Source organism: Haemaphysalis longicornis, unplaced genomic scaffold (genome assembly GCF_048455015.1).
Source record: "Haemaphysalis longicornis isolate Haplotype H1 unplaced genomic scaffold, Haemaphysalis longicornis Haplotype H1 scaffold_3, whole genome shotgun sequence".
NCBI lineage: Eukaryota > Metazoa > Arthropoda > Arachnida > Ixodida > Ixodidae > Haemaphysalis > Haemaphysalis longicornis.
This window is the reverse complement of record NW_027526335.1, coordinates 20,591,881-20,616,038: the sequence shown is the minus strand read 5'-3', so window position 1 is coordinate 20,616,038 and position 24,158 is coordinate 20,591,881. Positions and strand designations below refer to the sequence as shown.

General features: G+C 47.5%; 1 protein-coding gene across 2 annotated transcripts in view; it reads left to right on the top strand.

Annotated features, from left to right (window-relative positions):
• The first annotated feature begins 10,764 nt into the window (after positions 1-10,764).
• Positions 10,765-24,158, top strand: part of Rim (Rab3 interacting molecule) — a 136,240-nt gene continuing 122,846 nt past the window's right edge. For both annotated transcript variants that reach the window (XM_077702536.1, XM_077702537.1), the window contains exon 1: positions 10,765-11,371. In XM_077702536.1, the coding sequence (XP_077558662.1) occupies positions 11,214-11,371 (158 nt within the window). In that variant the 5' untranslated portion in view covers positions 10,765-11,213. The remainder of the gene's footprint in view (positions 11,372-24,158) is intronic.

Below are 24,158 nucleotides of genomic sequence, written 5' to 3'. Positions count from 1 at the left end.
AAATCATAGATGCTTGATTTTTGCAAAATGAAATACTACATTCACTGCAGAAAAAAAAAAAATATTCACTCAGTCGCCTGCTGTCGCCCGCGCCACTATAGCTTCTGGTGACTTTTAAGAAATCAAGCGGCAACAGTTACAAAAGGTTCCACTAGATAGGTTCACGTTCTCCTTGGAACGCACGGGGAGTAATGAAACGTGGTTCTATAAACGTTGAAGTAGGGCGCCTTGATTCACGCGCGTCTCCACCGTACCCGGGAGCGCTGGCATTGAGGCACCAGGCCTGGAGCAGTGGAACACGGTAAATTTAAATTGACTTGAGCAACCCTTTAGAGTGTTTTCCTCGCGAGGAGCGCGACGGAAGAGGAACAGCATGCTAGGTGAGCGGGTAAGCGAGTGGAGGCATTCACTTGGCAAATTTCGACAAAGACTATCGTCTTTTGTCGACATTTGCAACGAAAGGAGCAGATACGCGGCCAATTTTTCTATACGGAGAAAGAGGTAGTTCACAAACTCGCGCAAGAACATCTTGCCGAGGTAGACCGAGATAAAAATGTCTATACAAAGGTGCGGTAAAGACCGCTGATATTAAATCCTTGGAGAATGTTTCTCCTGACTCTATGAACTAACTGTCGAGGAAGAAGCAGGCCAGTAATAACCTCAGAGAAAAGTACTCCCATAGTTCATGACACCCCCCAGACATGAGGACGAACGAAAGTTATTAGAAACTACAATACTATAAAAAAACACCTACATCACTTGCTCCCACGGAAACTGTCACAATAAGGTGGGATGAATCACCCAAAAACCACGGATGAATCATGGTACAAATGCTTTCTTTTACATATTCTGTTTTGAAACCTTGCTCGTTAAGAATGATATTCGCGTATTCTGCCAACTTTTGGCTTTGAAATGTCCTAGAAACAACTGAACTTTGTTTTATTGACTGCAAAGAAGCTGTATATTGCTCGGGAACGTCCTCCGAAAAGCTCTTCAAAAGGCTTCGAATTGATTCCTCGTGATTTGTGACACCTCGTGTGGTGATGGTGCACGTGCCTCGTGCTTTTTTTTTTTTTTTTGGTTTGATGACCCCGCACAGTTTATAAAACACGCGAATGTTGGACAGGCACGTCGAATCAATTTTACCCTCGAAATTACTTCACTCAAATGATAATTAATTGAATTGATCAAAATGGCTTCCGAACATACTGGTATGTATTTTTTTTATGCTCCCATGTTCTTCGTCGTCACCTTACTATAGCCGGCATTAATGTCGCTGTTTAATTTCTTCGCCTCTAGCGTGTTATACCGCCGCCCTTCTTAATTAAAACATTATAGTTTGTAAACACTTCTTTAAGGTATAATTTCAGTATGCTTATATTAATTACCCCTAAATTAAATATTAAATGAACCGCGGTCACTGACCAAAGGAATATACGTCCCGGACATCTCACGGGATTCTTTTTAACAAAAATACGATACGTCATTTTCAGGTGACAAACCTTTTCAGGTTATTCTCGGACTATACATGTTAGTTTTAATACGATTGCACGATATACACAGTAAAATCACGTTATTTGGGATTACTAGGCAGTAAAAGAAGTGTTCTAATTATGCGGATGTCGAATTATCGAATGAATGCCGAAAACAGCCCTTTTACGATTATTTTATGCGTACATTTGCTTTGCGACGAAGTCGGTGATGGTAGTTTGTCTTTTGGTGGAAAGCTGGGCGGAAAGAGCAAGTTTTTCAACGTGCGACAATCCATGCATAGCAAGAGTATTGAATGAATCATCATCGCGGAATTCTTGCAGAACAGCGAGCTCTATAGTTCATTCCAAAAGCTGCCTTGCAGCACTGTGGAGGCTACATTGTTGTCAGAAGTTCGCCCGCTAAGGGCGCCTAACTCACTGTGGTGGGGGCCTTGAAAGGACGTTTCCTTCTCCCCTCTCGGCAGGTGGAACCGCCAGAACCGGGTGCCTATTGTCGCTTTTCTTCATGGTGAGTTAGGTGGCCTCAGTGGACGGACTGTTAACTACAATGTAGCCTCCACAGTGCTGCACGAAGCTTAGCATCCGCTGCTTCTTTTGCAGTATAGCTCGTATTCATTGAAAAGTTTAGCTGTATATTTCTTCGCTTGGCAACACTGGAAAAGGCCATGGACATGGCCGATGCGCCACGGACATAACGCGGCTTGTGCCCCTGCGCCCGCACACCGAAGAAAAAAAAAAACACTGGCGTGCGTCGTCTGCTCCTTTTCAACCCGATTCTCAACGGTTGTGATTCTCAACAGAGCTGTATTAGAGAGTTTTAGCAGTCCGTCTGTTCCGTCATGTACGTTGTTACCGGGTTTACCGGGCCCCGTCTGCGTCTGCGCGCGCGGAAGGGCGAGGAAGCGCGGACATGGCGAAGGCAGGCCCGCGGAACTAATCCCCCTACAGTGACGAATGCCCGAGTGCCCTCTACTAAAATTCTCTATTTAGCAGCCCGTCCGTTCCGTCCGGTACGTAGTTAGCGTGTTGACCGGGACCCGTCTGCACCTGCGCGCGCAGAAGGGCAAAGAGGAAGGGTGAGGAGGCGCGTACTTGGCGAAGGCAGGCCCGCGGAACTAATCCCCCTACCACGACGAATGCACAAGTGCCCAGACGGGTCCCGGTCAACCCGGTAACTTCGTACACGACGGAACGGACGAACTGCTAAAACTCTCTATTAATCGCACTCACATTGGACTCGAGGCATTACTTTGCGTCCGGTGGGGTAGAGTTTGCAACGTCAAACACAAATCATGGGCTCAGCACGGACAAGTACCGCCGTCCCGCGGAGCCCGACGTAACCAGTAACGGCGCACTCACATGGTTGCCTGCATGCGTGCCTCGACAGGGAGTACAAGCTATACGACTCGCCGCGAGTACGACATCACACGGGTACTTTTCATCGCATGCCTCATCCGCCACATCGAGGGATTTGTTGATGATGTCATCATCACTGACCGGCGACAACAACGTCATCATCAATGGCAACGTAGTCCGCAAGCTTAACTTCGGAGGTGAGCAGATCAATAAATGCCCATCGTCGTCCTGCTCCTCTGGCGCTGTAGACTCCGGGCTTTCACGTGTTCCGAACCAATCCGCTTTTCAAGGGGAGAGAGAGGGCGAGGAAAGCGCGTTGCGGCTCATGTTTCAAGAAGACATTGGTCCGAATTAAACGGTGTGCGCGTAAATTAGCGCCGATATAACAAATGTCCGTGGCAATGGGGCAATGTACATTGTTGAAGGGAAGGAGTAGGAGCACCGATTTATCCAAATTTTCGAATTAAGGGGGCCGCACTACCAAGTTTTTACAATATATATATATATATATATATATATATATATATATATATATATATATATATATATATATATATATATATATATATATATATATATATATATATATATATATATATAATATTGCTGCATCACGAGATGTAAAGGAAATGAGACCGAGATATAGGTACATAATGTTTAAACCGTAGGTGTGAAAAGCAACATTCATCATCAAACAAACGCCCGAGGAAGTTAAAAAAAGCATCAAATGTTAGCATTAGAACACACACCATCACTCTATGCGTCGTTTCTAACTGACAGCCGAAGGCTCGGTTGCTTTCATTTGCCGGAATGCCATTCTTTCGTTCTTAAATTCATCATCATTCCGCATTGCGAGCACAAATGTTATGACCTTTGCATGGACCTTTTGTAGTTCATACGTGGAAGTGTGTGACGCAGTCTGCATATAACACGGGCAATCTTTAATGTAGTGTTTTAGATTCAAGAGGTCGTGATATCGCAGCTGGGAATGCGGCTTATAACGCAGCCGCGGCATGACAGTACGGAATGTCGCCGTGCACAGGCAGCTACTATGTCGACGCGGATGCTATCGCATGCACAGTAGCGCGCAGTAACACGGTCACGTGCAGTGCCCCGCATCATTATCGCATTCACCGTGCTCGACGACTTTCTCGGGGAAAATTAACTGTCATTTTTTTATCTTGAAAACGTAGAAATGTTGCCCAAGGTTGGGTGTGTGCGTGCGTGTGTATGTTTCTGCGATTAGAGTGAGATGTTTGAGTGGCGCCCCCTGGATCTGACGTCGGTAGGGACTCGCTTCGCTGTCGTCTGCTACAATCGCGCCGCTGCTACACCCGTGCCGTTGTGGTCCGCTTGTGACTGGAAGCAGTGCCTGTGCTAGAAATGCCCGCTTTGATGCTCTGGTGCTTTTAAAAACGTATTTTCAGCCAGCTTCTGACAGCTCTGAATAATTTCAAGTTTTTTCCGCACAAGTTTACAACACGAGGAGAAAGAGAACGACTTTAGTAGAGCATCGCTCATACGATCGTGTGTACTTCGTCTTATCTAGCGTATTTGCGACTTTCAGTGCTCAGAGCTCCTCACTAAGTATTCAAAATGAGTAGGCTACCCGAAAGTATTTCTGAGAAGCTCTTATGATGACTCAACTGTCTAATGCTACGCATCAAACAGCGGGTCGTACAGCAGGAAATAAAACGGGTGTCTTCTATTTCTTTCATTGTTGTTGCCTTGTATCAGATACGTGTTTTTTTCTGTGCCCAACGCATTAATTATTCTGCACCGTCTCAAACGTCCTAGGAGGTTTGGAGATGTTTGCAAGGCTCACAAAGTTCGTGTGGATATTTTCTTCGTGCTGTAAGGCATACAGTACCTTCTTCAGAAATGGGCTTTCCTTATGGCTGCGTACTAAAGTACATACCCACAGCAAGCGTTGTTTATTCACATGCAAATGCAATGAGGTTTGTGCTGTCTATATATGCCGCTGCGAAACGGCGCAGATAACGTTGCCCACAGTACTCGAAGGCGGCTTTTGTGCACCGAATTTCCATCGTAACCATCGTTATCGTAACGAACTCAATCTCAACCCGAACAGTTACGCCATGATTACGGTGTTGAAGGCTTGATATACTTGCTAACGAACGCAATAAATAGTATACTTGCCGGTTTTCAGTATAACGCAATTCGAAACGAATGAATATGTCCAAACAGCGCTTAATTGTTTTCCAACCCCTTCAGTCGCACAGAACAAATCCTGGCCTACTCAAGATGACGTTCGATAAATTGAAGAAAATTACTCTTACTCTCTTGTCTTGGACTGACGAGCCAACTCACTAACCAGCTCGATTTTACTGTTAAAAATTTTATCCTCCTACTCGTCCTCCTCCTCTTGAGTGCAGTTTTCTATAACGCCTATCTGAATATTGCGATCATATGGCTGTGGCAAATGTACCGAAATATCCCTCAAAATCTGAACAAACATTGTCTTAATGTATGTTTGCCATACAGGTAACTCGTTTTGATCAATAAGCCTACATACGGGTTAGAAGCCTGGTATAAAACCAGCACGCGCCTATACACACAATAGGTTATTTGGGAATAACCCTACATGCCCCATAGTGCATGTCGGCACACTTTGATGCTGTGACAACGTAAAGTGACGTGTACAATAGTTTGGAGCGTTAGGCAAGGATACCAAATCCGTTTTACCTTACATACCATGAGCTGGAATCGTAATGCCTTCTGCAAAAGCCGACAGCCCCGAAGGCCTGGGATTTGTTTCGGTCTTCCATTTTTGCTGTTGTCGGTTGTTACCTTTGTTACTTTTGTTCGAAAAATTGCTGAGTACAGAACCTGACGCCTACCTCCAACTCTTCGCGCTCCGCACAGGACCAGCTTCGCAGTAGTGCACTACTGCGAAGCTGGTCCTGTGCGGCAATGGGGCGACGCCGGCAATGTTTCTTCCTAAGCGGTATCAAAAACTATACTTAAAATCACTCCTTGAGCTAGTTTACGCGGTTTTAAGTCTTTTGTTACCAAAAAAAGTTGCGCATACGCGATATCTGGTGCGGACAAGCACCGAAAGTCAACCGCGTGCAAAGAAACAGCCGAGAGAGAGAGCACGAGTGAAGCAGGCGACAAATGCGAGAATACCTAAGCTGACGTCACGGAGGCGCGCTTCGCAGCGCCGCCCGTGGTCACGCTCACCGCCAATATGGGTGTGAAACTGTTTGTCTTGCCGATGTAGACGTAACTACATTCTGCGCAAGGGAGTGATGTGTATTCCGCCGAGAAATTTCCATTTGGAAGCTTATTCAGCATAACCCTGACGATACTGTATACCTTAAGAATAGGACGCGATATAATCTGTTGCTAATTACATAAGTGCGAACCAGCGCACTCCTAACACGGTGTGAGTATACACTACCTAAGACATGGAGCAACCACTGCAACGCCACACTTAACTAACAACCTGTCACACGAGGATGCACGCCCGGCTGCGCTCAGAACACGCCACACTTAGTAGATAGATTCACTGTGCGAACAGCGAAATTATCGGCACTAGGCAGCCTTTATCCGAAGTGCAACCAGCACCCGCCTGCACAGATATTGCTGGCGGTACACCCCCCCCCCCCCTCCCCCCTTCGCGGTTAAAGAAACCAAAGAAACAATCAAAGTTTTCTCTGTTTACCTCAGCCGTCTCGTGCTCCTACCTTGGACATGTAAGGCCTACAGCTCGAACGTTGTAGGAGGAGGAGGAGGAATGCCTTTAATGATGAGGAGAAGTCAGCCTGGCAGCGAGCTTGGCTTGCTACTCCACATGAATATGAGAGGTGCAAAAGTGAAAGGAAGCGATGACACAAAAACTCACACAGACACTACAAACACAAATGCGCACACACGAACTGACAGACGCAGGTTCGCGCACACAGCACACGCACAGTGATATAGTTAAGGCAAACGGTCACAGGATTTTGTTCAGGCCGGAGTCACGGAGAAATGACACCAAGGCCCGTGTACTCCATGTTGCCGCGGCAGTTGACTGCCATGGGCCAACAGCGTCGCAAAGTTTCAGTGATGCATCTGCACGCAGTCCCAAGGTCGTCTTGTTGTGCGAAGGAATATACGGAATGACGGACACTAGGCATGATAGCTGGGGAGGTGGAGTGTTTGCCTGTGTCTGCTTGGCATATAAATAACAGGAATAACGTAACGCTTTGTGTTACTCCAAGGACAGCGAACAGCTGTCTTTTTTTATGCTTGCCCCTCCCGCCCCCCTTCCCCTTACACTAGACACTGAAGTCTCCAGATCACACACATCGTACGCACATGTCCCAAACTCTCACCCGGGCTTTGCACATCTGCGTCCGCGGTGAGAACAGAAATTAACCAGCAGTGAGAACAGAAGTGCAGCCGCTAGTGCTATATCCCCTAGCACTACCTTTAATCAGCTACTTCTAGCCCACGGGATACACACGTGTACGGTCCACATTTTTAACTCCTTTTCGTTCCGGTGTATGTGTGTATCAGTATCAGTAAACGCGGCTTTTAATCAGCCTGAGTATGCTCTTTGTTGTATGAGATGCATGCATCAGCTCTCGTTATGTTTTCATTCTAAAACGGTTCAAATTTTGGGGGTTTAACGCACTGGGGTAATGCCTTTGCTATGAGGCGAACCATAGCGGAGGGCTCCGGATTAGTTTTCGCCCCCTGGGAATTTTTACTTTCGCCAAAATATCGACACACAGAAATTTTTTTGCGGAGGCCCTGAAGTTCGCGGGGCTGCCGTGCAAGCGCACAGGGGACGGGAGGGGGACGCGAATACGCGCTGGCCTCACACAACGGCTCAACAGTCACCAGCGATTTGGAGCAAACTGCCGCACTCAAGGCTGGCGCTGTGGCCGCCTCTGCTCAATGGTGGCGCCCCCAATAGCGGCCTACCCGTAAAGTTTCACGTCATCCCCAGAGCTCGCAACTGGGCATGAATGTTTTTGCATTCACAGTACAAAAGAAGTTATGTGCTTAGATGTCCTCCGCTTTTTTTTTTTAGTTTTTGTTCGTTCCACGGAAGCTAGACTCAAGCCTACCACGTTTGCTGACCGAAATGTTTTCGAAATAGCTTCCAAGCCACGTTCTATGATGTGTATGACTGATGAGCCTCTGTATGTACAAATTTTGCTTTTAAGTCACAATGTGTATTTTGTGAGCGCATCACGCATAATATTTGTGACATACGTATACGTTGTGTATGTGTATTTCATGTAACCAGCCCAGTCCTGCTATGTCTCTGATTGGACAGCGGTTTTTGTACGTCGCCGCCGCCGCTGTGGCTTAGTGGTTAAGGCGTTGTGTTACTGAGCCCAAGGACAAAGGCTTGAGCAGGTCAGGCAGCGACGGCCATTTTTCTTACGTAGGCGAAAAACGACGATTCCCGCATAGGAAAATTTTAACAGCGAAGCTGTTTAGCAAATTGTAATTTTTTTGTGTCTGCAGTTAAAAATACGAAGGAATGGCCGAGCGCGCGCACGTGAGAGCGGGCCTCTCGGCGACCACCCTGCGTCCCCTGCACACGTTTGTCAAGCTTAGAATACCCTTTTTAGGGAGATTGCCAAGATTGGCCTGAACAAGCTCCAGCTACGCTGTAATCGTGGAAACACTTGCTCGGAACGAGAAAGACATGTCATAGCGTACGCCGCTCCAGGGTGATTTCCAATGATTATCACATAAAAAAAAATCGCTACCTTCAATTCTTACGCATTGGTGTGAGCTTCCTTCATTTTTTTATGCCAATATTCACATTACACTCCTCCAATTTCCCCTTGTAAACCTAGGACTTCGAACCAGTATATATATATATATATATATATATATATATATATATATATATATATATATATATATGAATAAGGGTTGGCAGTCAAGAAAACCTCGGAAAGCAACAAAGGGGGGAATGCGTTACGTCATAGAAAGAAATGAAGATTTTTTTGAGTCAGAAAGAAAGTGGTGAAAAAATGCCCGCCGGGAAGGATCCGACCCCACGACCTCCAGAATACCGGTCTGGTGCGATAACCACTACGCTACCGGCGGGGCTGTTTCCACACCACTTTATCGCGTATTTATGTTAAGGTATTTTTTGCTTCCTGCACTTGGGGTGGTAGCCAGCGCCACTCGGACTACTCGGGGTGAAGGGGGGCCTTCTTTTTAACCCCCGGGCCGTGACTCGAGCGTCTACGACATGTCGAGAGTGGTCGACCAGCGTCGAACCCTCTTAAGCTACCTTTGGCATCAAGACTGCCAGAACAGAGGCCCTCACTGTGCATGTAGCTTATCAGGAATGGGAAATGAGGGGCTCAGTGTATGTATGGCAATTGTGTTCAGTAATTTTGGAGTGGTTAAATATTTTCTAGCATTCCATGTCCGCTTGACCAAATAGGACGGCACTTGTGTCGCTCTGCATGTTGCTTTGAAAGCTCTTGGCCTCAAATAATTTGAACTTTCTTCCATAAATGACGTTGTGGACTCGATTTAGTAACAAGCTCTAAACATTCTGGTTAATTCTGATTAGTTGCATTCAATGTTGTATATTGTTATGCTATCCCCTCTTGTTCGTGGTTTGAGCTTCGTGGTTGTTCGCGGTTGTATCGTTTAAACGGAGGCAGAATTTCACGTTTAGAGTAATCGGAATCCTGCCGTAAGTTCTTTTGTATCTTCGCCTCTTCACTAAATCATGCGTGATAAAGATTATTTTGTTGTTGAATTCTGAGCTCTGCCCAATTTCTCGCGCTGCTACTGACAAAGAGGGGAACCTAAATGTCACCTCTTTGTCATAACGATAGTCCGCGGAGGACACGCTGTCATGCGGAATGCCACGTTTTTATGACATCCGTGTACATATTTTAACCAATATTAACACAAAGGTGAGCTAGTAGCCAGGATGGCTGCGCTATCAAGCGTGATTAAATGGTACGACGAAAAATTTGCCGACATTTGCTTCACTAACAGGTCACTACTGATTTATGCAGTGATTACTACGCGCCTGTTCCAGTTTGGTGTGAAGCAGGCGGCAAGTGCCGGACACCCGCCAGGCATCCCACAAACTCCACCGGTGTCTGAAGGACAACGGCTTGAAAAGGCTTGGAATACGTTATTAGGAACCGCTAAGCATTTGCCTGAATGGCTTATCGCATGCGCTTCACAGACTACAAGCTGCGCATAACCACCCACTACCTAATAAACTTATTATATCGTTACCTGCTATCATTGCATTCTTAGAACTATTTTCTTGTACTATGATAATATTAAGCAGTGACTCAAATCGTGACGCTACCGGTAGAGTTTGTACCCAGGCTCACACTTTATTGCCATGGCACCGAGCGCAGCCCGCTAAACATTTCTGCAAATTGCGAACCCACGTTTTGGCGAAAAGCTGGCTTCTCCTTTCAACGAGTCATGTCGTGGTGAAGTACCCTTTCGGGTGCCCGCGCAGCTTCGCGCGGCCCATGCACTGCCGCATCCATGTACAGTTCAGTGAGGCTGCCGGACTGCAGTGAAGTCTCTGTCGTCCTGAACGCTAATAAAGGTTTTCTTTAGATATCTCGGTCTACGATACGCAGGTACTGCCCGCACAGGCTCCGCTGGGAACGAGGGGAAGGTCAAGTGGTCAGTGAGGGAGACACGTCGCGACAGGCGACAAGCGGCGACGGTGCGGAATAGTTTTCGCAAGTGCCGTCTGGGGAGTGGGCTCTAGGCGCAGCTGCCGGCGGCGCAGCAGCCCGACGCTGGGCCTTCCATTGAGACCCACGGCCGAGGCTCCCGGCGGCGGCGGCGGAAGTGACGGGCGCGCGTGATGCCGCGGAAGTCGGGTGCGCCCATTGGCCGCGGCGACGGCGCGTTGACGTCAGGGCGCGCCGCCTGCGCCGCCGCCGCCGACCCTCGGCAGCCGAGCAGCAGCAGCAGAGCCGGGGGCGAAACACCGGAGCGTTTGGTTTTTTTGTGGCCTCGCGGGGCGATCGCGGAGTGTGCTGCGCGGCGGCGGTTCCTTCTGCCCGTGGCTAGGCTGTGCGGCTTCCCGTGTGCGGCTGTGGTTCCCGTGGCTGGTTCCCGCATGTGTGAGCAGTGCGGTGAGCGCGTCGCGGGCGGCGAAGAAGGCCTAGGCGGGCGCTCGGCGGCGTGAGGAGGAGCGCGCGGCCGTCCGCGCGCTGTCCTGCGATGTGTCGCCGGGCGGCAGTGGCTCGCGAGGCCGGCCCCGTAGCTGCCCAATGAAGCGTCGCGGGGGCCGCGCGTCCGACGGCTGCCAGCCTGTTCTCGTTCCCGCTGTTCGGAGGACCCAAGGGGCCCCTCGGCTCCGTGCTGCCGGCGGCCCGACCCATGACGTCGGCGGCGGCGCCGAAAGCGGGGCCCCCCCTGAGCGCGGGGCCTCCGCCCATGCCAGACCTCAGCCACCTGACCGAGGAAGAGCGCAGGATCATCGAGTCCGTCATGGCACGCCAGAAGGAAGAGGAGGACCGCGAGAAGGAGATCCTCAAGTGAGTAGCTGCTAGGCCTCGTGCCCCGCTCGGCCGTCGTCGCTCCCTTCTTCTTCTTCGCATGCCGTACTGCTTGCCCCCACGAAACGTCGTCCGCAAACAGCAGTCGCAAAAGGCTGCAGTAACACCTAAATGGCTGCTCACCGCTCCCGTCTTGGGCGAGGTGCCGACGCTTTCTTCGCTGTCGGGCAGAAACAAACACCGGCATGACACCTACACGTCTCTGTGGAACCTCGAACGCAGCCAAGGTGCCAGGTATTGCTACATTAAAAAAATGTGCTCGCACACACTGCGCTGAGAGGCAGCGTTCACTGTTCCAAAAACTCGGTGGCATTCGGGAATGTTCAGTCCCCGCCGTCGATGCAGAGAAGCTTAGGTTGCCTCGTGCGGAGCACAAGTACGAAACCACTTTTTTCAACACAGGAAGTAGCTAAGCCTAACGGTCCCCAGAGGTTGCCTCAAGACGTTCTCGGTATTGCGAATCGCCGCCACTCTGCCACCCTGTTGTGTTGCCATGAGCGCTTGGTTTCGCGCAGGATTTGTAGAGCCGTCGTGGTGCCATTGAGACAAATGCTTGGCGTTGTGTGACCCCGTTTGCTCAGGCAGTCGGGAACCGAAAAGGGCACTGGACCCGACGGGGGTGTCGACGACCCTTGCCATGCATCCGCACTTAATTCATCTCGGGTTCAGACGTTGCTTGAGAAGTCGTAACAAACAGTCAGCCTCCACTGCGAACATGAAAAGCCGTACAAAAGAGGGCCTTTGCCGAGGCAGTGGAGCCTACAACTCGAAGCTGCAGATAAGCTCCCTTTCGCTTTTTCTTTCATTTTGCGCTATGCTAATGCATGTAAAGTACGGTTTTATATCACGTTCAACGAGTGCACAGTCTTCGTTATCATTATGAAAGAGCAATAAACATTTTTTTTCGCTAGGCGTTTTTGTACTTTTGTTGTTACTTTTACCCGGAGCCATCACCGAGGTAAAAGAAACGTCGATTTAATACAATTTATGATGTTCCATTCTCAGTGAAAAATATCTCGAACGCAAATTACAAATGTTTTCTTTTGCGTGGCAGTGCCTTGGGCGTAACCAACACAACTCGCACTTACGCCTTGTTTCCTGGCTTGCTCTGTTACATTTTCTGTTGCCGGCCTCTCGCTATTCCAGTTTCAAACGAGAACAGAGAGTCTTAGAATTCCGGGAAAATAGACATTAGCACCGTCAACGGCACAGGAGGCGGGAAGAAAGGTAACCCGGCCCCGGAGAGGGAAATATGGAACGATGAGAAGCAGAAGTGGTACTCGATAAATACGTAGATTCGCATTGAAGGGCTCTCGAAAAAAGATTTTTCTGCACGAAATTCGGGACTCGTTGTGAACAACAACAACAACAAAAAGAAAGCGAAGAAAACAACAGCACTGAATCCGTAAAGGCGTGCGGAGCCTCGATGTGCGCATGCACGGAACGAAAGCGAAAGGACGGGCATTATCGTCGCGGGGTCGCGACAAGCGTGGATGCGCACCGACAGCACAAAGGCCGGGCGCTAGCGTTGGCGTTTCGCGAAATTCTCCGCCCGCTTCCGGGAGACGAATTGATGCGGTTTGGAAGAAGCGCGTGATGATATGTTTGCTTATAGGTGTCGTAAACAATGCCCAACCACCGGTATAGGCGCAGTGAAGCGGTAACCGCGTTTTTTTTTATTTATTTATGAAAAATACAAATAAATTCGAAGGCGCGTATTTCGCTAGTATTTTTTTTTTCACCCGAGATATGAAAAGGCGTCTTTACGGTGGATCGGCTTTATAATTTCGAGCATGCGTACGCGTAGCAGTTTCTAAGAACGGTTGACATATTGAACATTGCAGAAGTTAACTTATTTTATGTTTTTTTTACTCCATGAGTGGCTAGCTCACTTGCGCAAGTACATGCCCAGAAAGCATGTTTTGCAATTCATCCACGCGTTCACGTCTTCGAACACTAAACATTCCTCCCCTAGCCTCCCACCCCCTTTTTCGCTAAAAAACGGGTAGAAGCCACTGACTTTTTTTTTCTCTTCACGCGTGGCGAGCTCCGGGTCTGAAGGCCAGACCTTGTTTTAATGCACGTGTTTGTCACCACCATTGTCGGTCAAAATAAGTGAGTGCAGACCTGATCCCGCATAAGACGCGAAGATCATTCGTTTTCCACGAAAATTTAACATAGTAATGTGGGGACGCATTGTGGTTGCACAAGTAAGACACATATGCTTTTGTACCGTAGTAAATTACAGAAAAAGCAGCAGCGGCTTTCCGGAATGCTGCCGCTTTATTAGTGCCTTTATTGATTTTTTGTTTACACGATTTCAATTGCAAGCGCACTCCATTTTTTCTATTCCATTCTGTTGGGATACTTTTTCGCTTAAGATACCCGTCACAGCTCGCTCTTTTTGTATATACAGTAAAAGCTCGTTAATTCCGACTCGGTTAATTCGAACTTCCGGTTAATTCCAACTACGCTCCCCTTGTTTCCGCCGCTTCTCGCAGAAGGAGTCTGCCCAGAGGGATTAGAATGTGTTGCAAATCCAAACCAAACCACGTTTACTAGAGACGCAAAACAACGAAACGAAAAAAAAAAAAAACAGTGTGGCGCGCGCGCTACGCTCCTGCAACAGCTTATTTCGCTTCTACAGAGGCCGCGCCACCGGCGCCAGGGCTCCGGCGCATGCCATTACTATTTACGAAAAATTATGTACGTAATCACCTGCCACAAACGTGTAGTAGCGCCTAATTCGCGATAACGAGTCCAGAGGTGGCTTCTTTGTGTTCCCGCGCAGTGTGGCGTGATTTCCATTCATTCTAGCTCCCACCCGCTAATTCGAACAATTTTGTGGTCCCCTTCGAGTTCGAATTAACGAGCTTTTACTATATATATATATATATATATATATATATATATATATATATATATATATATATATATATATATATATATATATATATATATATATATATATATATATATATATATATATATATATATATATATATATATATATATATATATATATATATATATATATATATATATATATATATATATATATATATATATATATATATATATAGATACGGGACGAGGGACTCTGTAAGGACACATATCAAGGTTGCAGTCGTCATTGCCAGTGCTATTCGGCTGTTTCCGAAAATATTTAATAGTGCCGAATAACGTGTGCTCATCATGTTTCTTTGATATAGTGATAAATAGGCGAAAATATAAGTCGAGAGAAAATCCGCCGTTTTTCCGGGAGCGGGAGTCGAACCCACATCTCCGCATAACGCGTGCGGTGCGTTATATCAAAGAAACATGATGAGCACACGTTATTCGGCACTATTAAATATTTTCGGAAACAGCCGAATAGCACTGGCAATGACGACTGCAACCTTGATATATATATATATATATATATATATATATATATATATATATATATATATATATATATATATATGTATGTGTGTGTGTGTGTGTGTGTGTGTGTGTGTGTGTGTGTGTACTCGTACAGTTGCCATCAAAAGTAATTGGAACACGGTGTCATGAATGTATTGAAATTTCTGCTTCCGGGAACTGTCTGGCTGCATCGGTGTACATTTAAAGGAGTCCTCTCTAGTAAAGAAAGCTTCCAGTAAACCAGCAATGACTGTCACAAAGCCAGTAAGACAAATATTTAGTGATATTCCCAAATTCTTGTTTCCAATGACTTATGACGACACATGTACATACTTAAAGACATGCTTTGTGTTGCGTCGATTCCTGCATCCTTTGTCGGAGCCACCAAACCTTTTGTTTGTTTGACTGCGTATGTAGTCTTCCATTTACGACAGCTCTCACAATCTCTACTGCTCGGAGATGGCCAGAGGGGTAGCCAATTTCAGTGCGTCCAAGTGGTAACAAAAAGAAAAAAAAAACACGTCTGTGTGTCAAGATTTCGGCGCACGTTAAATACCCCCACGTGGTCAAAATAATCCGGGACCGTCTACTACTGCTCGCCTCATAGACATATGTAGTTCCGGTGTGTTAAACCCCGAAATGTGAACTTTGAAAGCCTCGGTTTGGTTTACATCGGCTCGCGAAGCCGTCGGGCATTGAATGTATACCTGTGGCAAGCCGACCGGCATGCACTGCACATTTTTATATTTGCATATACTTCGAGAAGAAATTGCAACTTCCAGCGCAGTTCGGCTACAATGTGCGTATTGGAGCAATGTGTTGATAATTGTATCTCGCAAAGATCACACCGTAACTAAATATTTAAAGTTTGCGAGATTGATCAAAGAAATTCGGGGAATGAAGCCGGGATACACTTTCTAAGCGATGACCTCATGCAGTATGATTACGTGTTGGTGCGCCTTTTCAGCAGCTGGAAACAGTGCCTTTGCTACACTTCTAAGTGACGCCAAAACCTTCGAACAGTTAAGACCTGTGCTGGTTGGTGCATAACTTTGAAGAAGAAAAAAAGCGTCAGTGCGTCAGAAGGGAGAGGAAGAGAAGTAGACAAACACTCTTCCCGTCTCTTCCCGTCCCATCTGCTCCGCTTCCGCTTTTTTTTTTCCCAAGCCAAAACTTCGCTGAGGCAAAACAAGAAAACCCCTTGGGAGTACATTGGCGCTTATAAATAGACGGGAATAAGGGATATTCCTCTATGGTGCGTTCGCATATTCACTCTCGAATCACTCGTCAAGTCCAAGAACAACGTTCGTGCGAATGAAAAATTGCTCACGAATTTCACATATTTTGGTAAAATAGCAACGATAGTCGGACACTCTCAGGCTCATGAAATTATGAAGATTTGCGTTCAGTTTTATCGATAACGTTCAGCAGAGCAAGATGCCTGGTATGGGGGTCCCCTTAGTTCTGAATATCCGTGCGCATGCTCGTCTCCGATCGTTTTCCCGAAAGACCAGCAGACTCGGAAAGTTCCCCCTAAACGGGAATTGGTCTACTGGGCAGCATCTCCATCAGGCGAAGCTCTCCCACCCTTTCTTGTGCCGAGGTCGCAAAGCTTGAATTTGAGTTTAAAAACTCGAAAGTCAAAACTCAAAAGTCAAAAAAAAAAAAAAAGCCAACTATTGTGTTGATCTCTTGCGACATTTATGGCGTCGATATTTTTATCCACCGTAGAACGATTGGCCAAAAGACAGGTGCACGAATTTTCCCCAAATCGCATATGCCTACATGACGATCACAAGCCTTCGGTCTCGTTTATTTATTTATTTATTTATTTATTTATTTATTTATTTATTTATTTATTTATTTATTTATTTATTTATTTATTTATTTATTTATTTATTTATTTGAGCCACATCCGCCGAGCACTGTCGAATCCGCATCGACGGCAGTTTCTGCGAATGCCCCCACGTACTGATCTCGTGAGGCGCTTAATTAAAAAGCGACCGTGAATGTGACGCAGGCGCTGCGAGTGCAAATGCTACTGCGGCTAAAGAACGACGCGCGACGCTCGAGACGGTGGGTGGCAAGACGCGCGCTGGGAGCAGCCGGCCGGTCTGCCTACAGGTCCGCCTACAGATGTGTTCGGCTCAGCACTGCGGCGGATATTCGAGTGCCGCTCTCGTAAGCGGTGCAGATGACAATTTTTAATGCAACCCGCCATCGCATCATTAACTCCTTTCTCATGTAAGCCACTATGGTCGGGACTTGGGGACAATTTCGTGCAGCGGTAACAAGCTATCACTCGAGCTACCTGCGCCGGCCTGGGCCACTTCGCGGCCGTGGCCGCCGCCTGCGCAGCGACCGTGCTGCTAGCTCAGTGAGCTTTTCGTGCCTCCGGCGCGTTTTCGCATCCAATGGTAATAAACAGTAATAGAAACAGAGTGCCTGGAATCGCTGTAGAACTTTGGTCGCGGCCAGCCTCCCGATTAGCTGACGAAATCACGGCGCCTCCGCCGCCAACGATCGGGTCGTTCGTTCTCGAGAGCAGAAGCTCCGCCCTCCGGCCCTCCGATTGGAGCGGCGAGCCGGGCGAGCCCGCGTAAAACGCCGGTAGTGCGGAAGCGGCAAACACAAACTCGTGACGTGTTTGGATGTTGTTTATTTACAATTGCGCGTGGTCCTCTGCTGGCTGCTCGGTTGCGTTTCGCACACTTCAAAATTGATTTTAAATATGTTCTAGGCTGTATTCGCCGCTGATATTTTGCAGATGATGTATATGTGTTCCCACCAATCTATCTCCGACGTTTTCTCGCCTTCAAAATTTTGTGTCAGTGCCCCTTTAAGTTTGGTTTGAGTCACGAAGCGAGGGAGGTGGAGTATCGTTGGGACAGGCGAGCCTGTGTTTAAGCATTGAACGCTATGGAAATGCTTGATGACGATCCTTTCAACCGGGACATGCATAGAACGACTGCGAAGAAATCTGCGCTTCCCCCATGTCCGAAGCCCTTACAAAAATGCTTTTTTACATTCTGTAGACGTTCTGTTGACATCCTACCAACTTTATTGCTATCCTACATACTCTTACATTCTATTGACAGTCGTCTGTAAAAAGTCTACTGAATGTATGTTGACACCCGTCTGTTGACTGTTGTATGTAGAAAGTCTACTTAATTCACGTCGACATTTGTCTGTTGACGGTTGTATATAGAAAGTCTACCTCATTTTTGTTGACATTTGTCTGTTGACGAGCTTCTGTAGGATGACCACTAAAAGTGTTTTGACACGCTTTGTCTCAAGTTGAATTTAACGCAAACATCTTTTTCCTTCGTCCTGGAGTCCGATTTCAATTAATTCATATTGGTTTTTGCTAAATACCAGGACAGGTTTACAATATTTGGGGACAAACTATTTACTTGACTTTAACCAAATTACGTTACTTTGTTTGAATCAGGTTTTAAACACACACACACACACACACACACACAAACACACGCGCGCCCGAGCGCCTGCACGCACGCACGCACGCACGCACACAGACACACATACTCTCTCTCTCTCTCTCTCTCTCTCTCTCTCTCTCTCTCTCTCACACACACACACACACACACACACACACACACACACACACACACACACACGTATCTTTCTCTCTCCGCATGTATCTTCACACTTGTGCAGCCCGAGAAAAAAAAAAAGTAGCAAAAGGGAGCAACTTTCACTGTTCGTACCTCGAGCCGCGCAGTTTCTCCCTCGGAACAACCAGTTCGTCCCTCAGCCGCACGGGTTGGTACTTCACGACCCGCTCGCTTTCACTCTTCACGGTGATCAACATGACTATTCAGCGGTTCCGAACAAGCGCCAGCCAGCGGCATCAACCACGCGCAACCGCTCGTCACTGTGTTTTGATTTGCGCAAGCTAAGTGCCATGCATGGTTGAAAGGAACGAATTATGCCAGTAAATATTTCGCGACAGACTACTGGACGTGTCTCCAACAACGGCGATAATCTAAAATCGCCTGCTATGCCCACCTAATACGGCCGGCGCAGATGTTTTGGTCGCTCTCGGCCAACCGCCAGCGGCGCCCCTCCCTCTTTGCGTACCTCCGGGAGAAACGCGTCAATCACCGGAGGCAGCCGAAACGCGGCGCGCAACCCATTCCAGATTTCCGTTTTGTTTAGTTACAGCTTGCAACAATAAAGTAAACATGAAGATATGTGCAATTGCTTACGTTCCAGTGTTTCGCGGTATTATATTTTGGAAATAATAACGCGTAGTTTTGTAAACATGCAATGAGAGGCGCGCCTCACCGCGGCATCGGCATCCCGCGGCTGGCGGGTATATATACATGAAGTGTCCTGCTAGCATTTGTGCGGTGTCGGTGTGGTTTTTCGGATTTAGTACGTTTGTAAGCTGGGGTTGTGTTGTTTGTTGTGTTGTGTTTCAGAAAGTGCGCGTGTGGATGTGTGGCTCCGCAAAATGTGAACCCTCGCAGACGAGGTTTCCGAGGCCTAATCTGTTTCTGCTTTCTTTTTTTTTTTTTTTCATTTTTGCTCCCACTAAACGATCTTTTAAAGGGCAATAATGACGACGTTCTATTAAGCTGTATTGACACCACGGTCTAGGAATGGCCGGCTTTTCTCACTGCATCACATTTCGAATATCCTGTCAGAAACGCTTCGGTTAGCAACAGCGATTGAGTATAAAGTCTACAAAAAACTTTCTGTAGAAAGTCTACAGAAACGTTTCAGTTCAAACACGGTGGCCAATGGTTGACAAAAAGTTGGTAGGCTGTTGCTAGGAAGTCTATAGACAGTAAGTAGACAGTCTACTCAATGTTGGTAGCTTTTGTCGACTTTTGTCAACAAACATTGAACTCAATGTTGGTGAAAATTTTTATGAGGGAGTAAACCATTTCCTGCGCGCCTGCTATGCGCTTGACGACGCGTTAGCCCTCACTGCGTCACTGCGGGGCGTGTAAACAGATAGCGGATACAACGTGTCGGCCTATCATTTTCGGCGTCGAACAAATCCTCCCTTTGAACAACAGACTGCATTCTTCCGGTAAACAAATCATGGCCTCGCAATGCCGTTCGCTGCACGGAGACCAGGGGCTTTTCAACTGGAGATAGCTGCATTAACTGATGTTACAGGACAGTTTGGGTGAGTTCGAAAGTATTTAAGCCAGCATAACGTCTTTCAAAGCGCGGGCAAGCTCGTTGTCAGCGCGGGCGCACCCCGAGTGTCAAATATTTCATTGTACAAAAAAGAAATATTCCGGGGACACCTACGCCCGCCTCATGTTGAGATGAATGCGAGGAAATTATTATTCGATTGCTATTGTCAGATTGCGAACGCGTCATACGATAATCATCTTTTTCCTTTTGCATCTTCCTCCGTGGCCTTTAACGGCACGTGTACAGCTGAGCAATTGTGTCCCGACGTGATCATGATCTTTTTTTTTTTTTTCTCCTTCGCGTTTTTTTCCTCTCTATTGGCCTCGAGGACATACCGTGGCGCCACCTACGAGTGACGTCACTTGTAGGACGCCGAATTGTGTTGTCGTCTGCTACAACACATTTCCCGTGCGTATGCGGAAGCGTGTTTTTTTTGTTGTGGCCACCGTCTCGCCCGCTCTTGTGGATTTGATGCAAATTACCAAAAAAGTTGTCTGTAAACCAAATAATTCGGGCAAGCAATCAGCGACTCGCTTGTTCCCGGCGGCACCGCTGCGTTTAGGTAGTTCCTACCATCGCGTCGACCCACAGCTCTTATACATACGCAGCCAGCTAACGCCAAAGACGATGCAACTGATGCCGAGAAAAGTACGCTGTAAATTCATCATGAAATACTTGTGACGGGACATGTGTGTGCAACCAAACACCTTGTAACAGCGACGGAAACGCGTCGCTCACTGGATCTCACCGCGCAAACTGCCTCGTAAATGAATGACGCGAGAACGGTGATCAGATTGCTTCGCCGCACATTCTTAAAAGTATTGGTATGGTCTGCAGTTTGGCTTAATCAGTGCCTATTTCCCCTACGATGTTTTTATAGTCATGCCCGGATTTGCTTAACGATAACTGCCGTAGCCTGTACTCTGCACGGCTGATGTTTACTTTTCGCGACTTGTCCGCAATGCATGAACGGTATGAACGCGAGTTGTTAACACCTTCGAGCGTGTTCGGACAAGGCTATATTTAGTTTTCATTAGGTGCTCGGCGTGGTAATTTATAATTACAGCGTGTTTTGTATGTTTACAGTAAGCCGGCATTTCTCAAGCATCAATTTCGAAACTCACGACTGCTCACAGAAGGCGAGGCTGCGTACGAGGCGAAACACGTCGTTAATGATTTCGGGTAATGGGGATATTTAGAATAGGAGAACCGAGCGTTGGGGGCCCCCAAGAAGTTAGAGGAACCCAAACGCAACACGCGCGTGCGCTACGGGAGGGCCTTCGCCAACAGCTCACAGCCGGCTTCGGATGCACGTAATCGGATGTTGGGAACTTTAGGCTTGGCGTTGCAGCAGATATTTCATCGCCGTTAGAGTTGCGAGTGACAGTCCCTAGCAGAACGTTTCACCGCGCTGGGAACTCTGTAAGCGCGGTGATTTCCGTTGACGCGATCGACAATCAAGATACCTGCACGGCCTCTCGGCCGCTCGCTGCACCGTGCGTGAACGGGCCGGCGCTGCCGGGACCGACCTCCGCGGCCGGTCGGCGTAAATCGCGGCAGATATTTCAGCATCGCTTTGAAAACCACAGCTGATGACACTACCTATCAGGATTTTTCATCACACTAACATCCACTTTCACCAATCTGGTACTTCTTTTCCACGACTTGTGTGATTTTAAAAAGCGGCGACAAGTTGCTGCCGCGACCTGCGTCGGTTCGAGCCGCACCGTCGGCTGTGCGGGCAGGCAAGGCGGGTGCGTGTGCTTCTGCGCTTCACGATTTCCTGCTTTATACATTTCTTGCAAACAAGGGAAATCTAGAAACTTCACTCGGCGATCGTCGTAGTCCACATTGTTGATCGGGGAAACAAGCCGCTGCTTACGCTTCGGTCGCATGCGTAATACACCACCACGCTCATAGTGTTTGCGGATAATCTACCACAGTTGATACGATTATACAGTCAGCATTAGGTCGAACTGCGCTTGACGCACTGAGAATTAACTTCAAACGAAGGAAATTAACACGAAAATACTTTTAGAACGCGCTTCCTACACGAAGTGTCACGCGCTGCAAGCCAACTACGCAGCAAGATAGGAACGGTGATCCTACAAGTGACGTCAAAACGATCGCAGCGCCGGCCTCTCCAGTGGTGGGCCTCGCGGCCAATACTCCGCTACTACAGCTGAAAGCCTTGACCGGTCACCCTTGTTGCGACTATATGCACCCTACTAGCGGAAACATAGTTTTCTTCCAGCCTAATTGCTACTACTGTAATCAGCAGGCTCAAAGTGCCCTCGTACGCCACAATACACGACGCTATAACACACGCGTACGGGCAGAATAGTACCGCATCCCATTCCTAGGTTCACCTCCACCAGAGTCCTTCAATGCTTTACTGGTCACGAAACTTCGGCGCTCGTTTCATATAGGGACCGCGCGCGCCACTACAGGCGCCACCGCCGCACGAAGGTCATCCAGCCGCCGCTTTCGCGGCGTATTGACATGCTCTTGGCGTGCAAACGCTCGCTGCTTTTGGTGTCTGCGCGCTGATTAAGTGTTTTTTTTTTCGTAGTAGTTAGCGATGAATAGTCCAGTCATCACCTGCCTTCAATGGGGTTTTATTTTTCGTAGTAAATTACCGTAGACTTCGGCCGCGAACGGCAACGGCTTCTGCGTACTCTGGCACAAGCGCTGCGCCGTCGTGTTTTCGGATTTTTAAATCTCTATTTCTTCTTTTCTTAAAGCAAAGTTGTAAATACCACACATACGGTTGCTGTGTAGTCACGGACTGCTGCGGGCCTATCGATAATACAATGAAAAAAACTGAAACCAATTACGCGTCGTTCGGACTACGCTTAATGAATCCGTTGATTGCTCTGGAATGCACAGAACACCAAAAAAGATAGCCCAATAGTATTTTCGTTTCAATGAGCGGGTACATACTTGAGAACATCTAAAAACGCTGCAGAAACGCGAAGGATCAAAACACGAAGAGATATATGTTGCACCATGTGTCTTTCCGCTTCCACGCTTTGCAATCCTTGCAAAAACAGGAAGCGAAAAAAGAACAATAAAACTGATTTTATCACACGCAACAAAAATTCAGTGTTACCAAGGGAGACAAAAGAGCGTGGTCCAGCGTACAAAAATTTATTTTTTCGCGCTGCGATGTGGAGCACACGGAGTAAACAGAATATTGCCACGTAGCCAAGAACGACGCAAAGCTTTTCTGAACGCAGCGAGCTAGCGAGCTCCTGTTTTACAGAAGACTAGAATGAAACACAAACGTCGAAGAAGCAGTCCGCAGTGTTACGTGCACAGATGAACGTCAATAAAGTGAGTTGCGCGGCGTTTGCTATGCATGCATTACTCTCGGAACGTTATTAATTTCAGATACATGGAAATGGGATCGAGAACACTGTCGAAGAAACAAAAAATCAAGTTAGCGACAAGGTGGCACCCTTTTCATATCAAACAATATTGCCCGACGGGACGTACGACAAAAAGAGCAAACGGGCGCTCCGGTTGAAACGCCAGATAAGAAACCGGAATCGGCCACGCGCGGTTACAAAACAAACAAGACGAACCCTAAGGGATAATTCGCAGAAATATGAAAAGTAAACGCACAAGGACGTTCCAAAGCTTTTTTACACGCGAGCCTGAGCGCAAGGTAATAAAAGTTTGCAAACAGGTAATGAAGCACCGCTACAACCTGACTGATATGACAAAAATCCGGCTTTAAGTTAGCCTTGTACAATTCTAGGTCCATTTCCACGCACTGTCACACACTTATAATCGAAGCTGAAATCTCCCGTTTCTTGCCTTGCAATGGCGCACCTCCATTTCTCTCGCAGTTCCCCGTCGCTCGGTCAACAGAACAAGGAAACATTTTCTGTGGTATCGTTGTACAAGGAACGACATCCCGGGACGCAACACATGTTAGGCATCGTCGTTGCACTACTTAAGTCGCATCACAAGAGCGCGAGATGCACGTTACATTTTTTTTTTCCCGCACAAAACAAACACAACTCGCCGCGGCTCCGCCGTTCGAGCCAGCGCAACGCCGCCCGAGGAGTGACCTCAGTGAGAGGGTGGCGCCACCGCACGGCGGCCAAACGCAGCATATGAAGCTCTCCCATTGAGTTACGGAGCAGTTTCGTGACCAGTAAAGCATTGAAGGACTGTG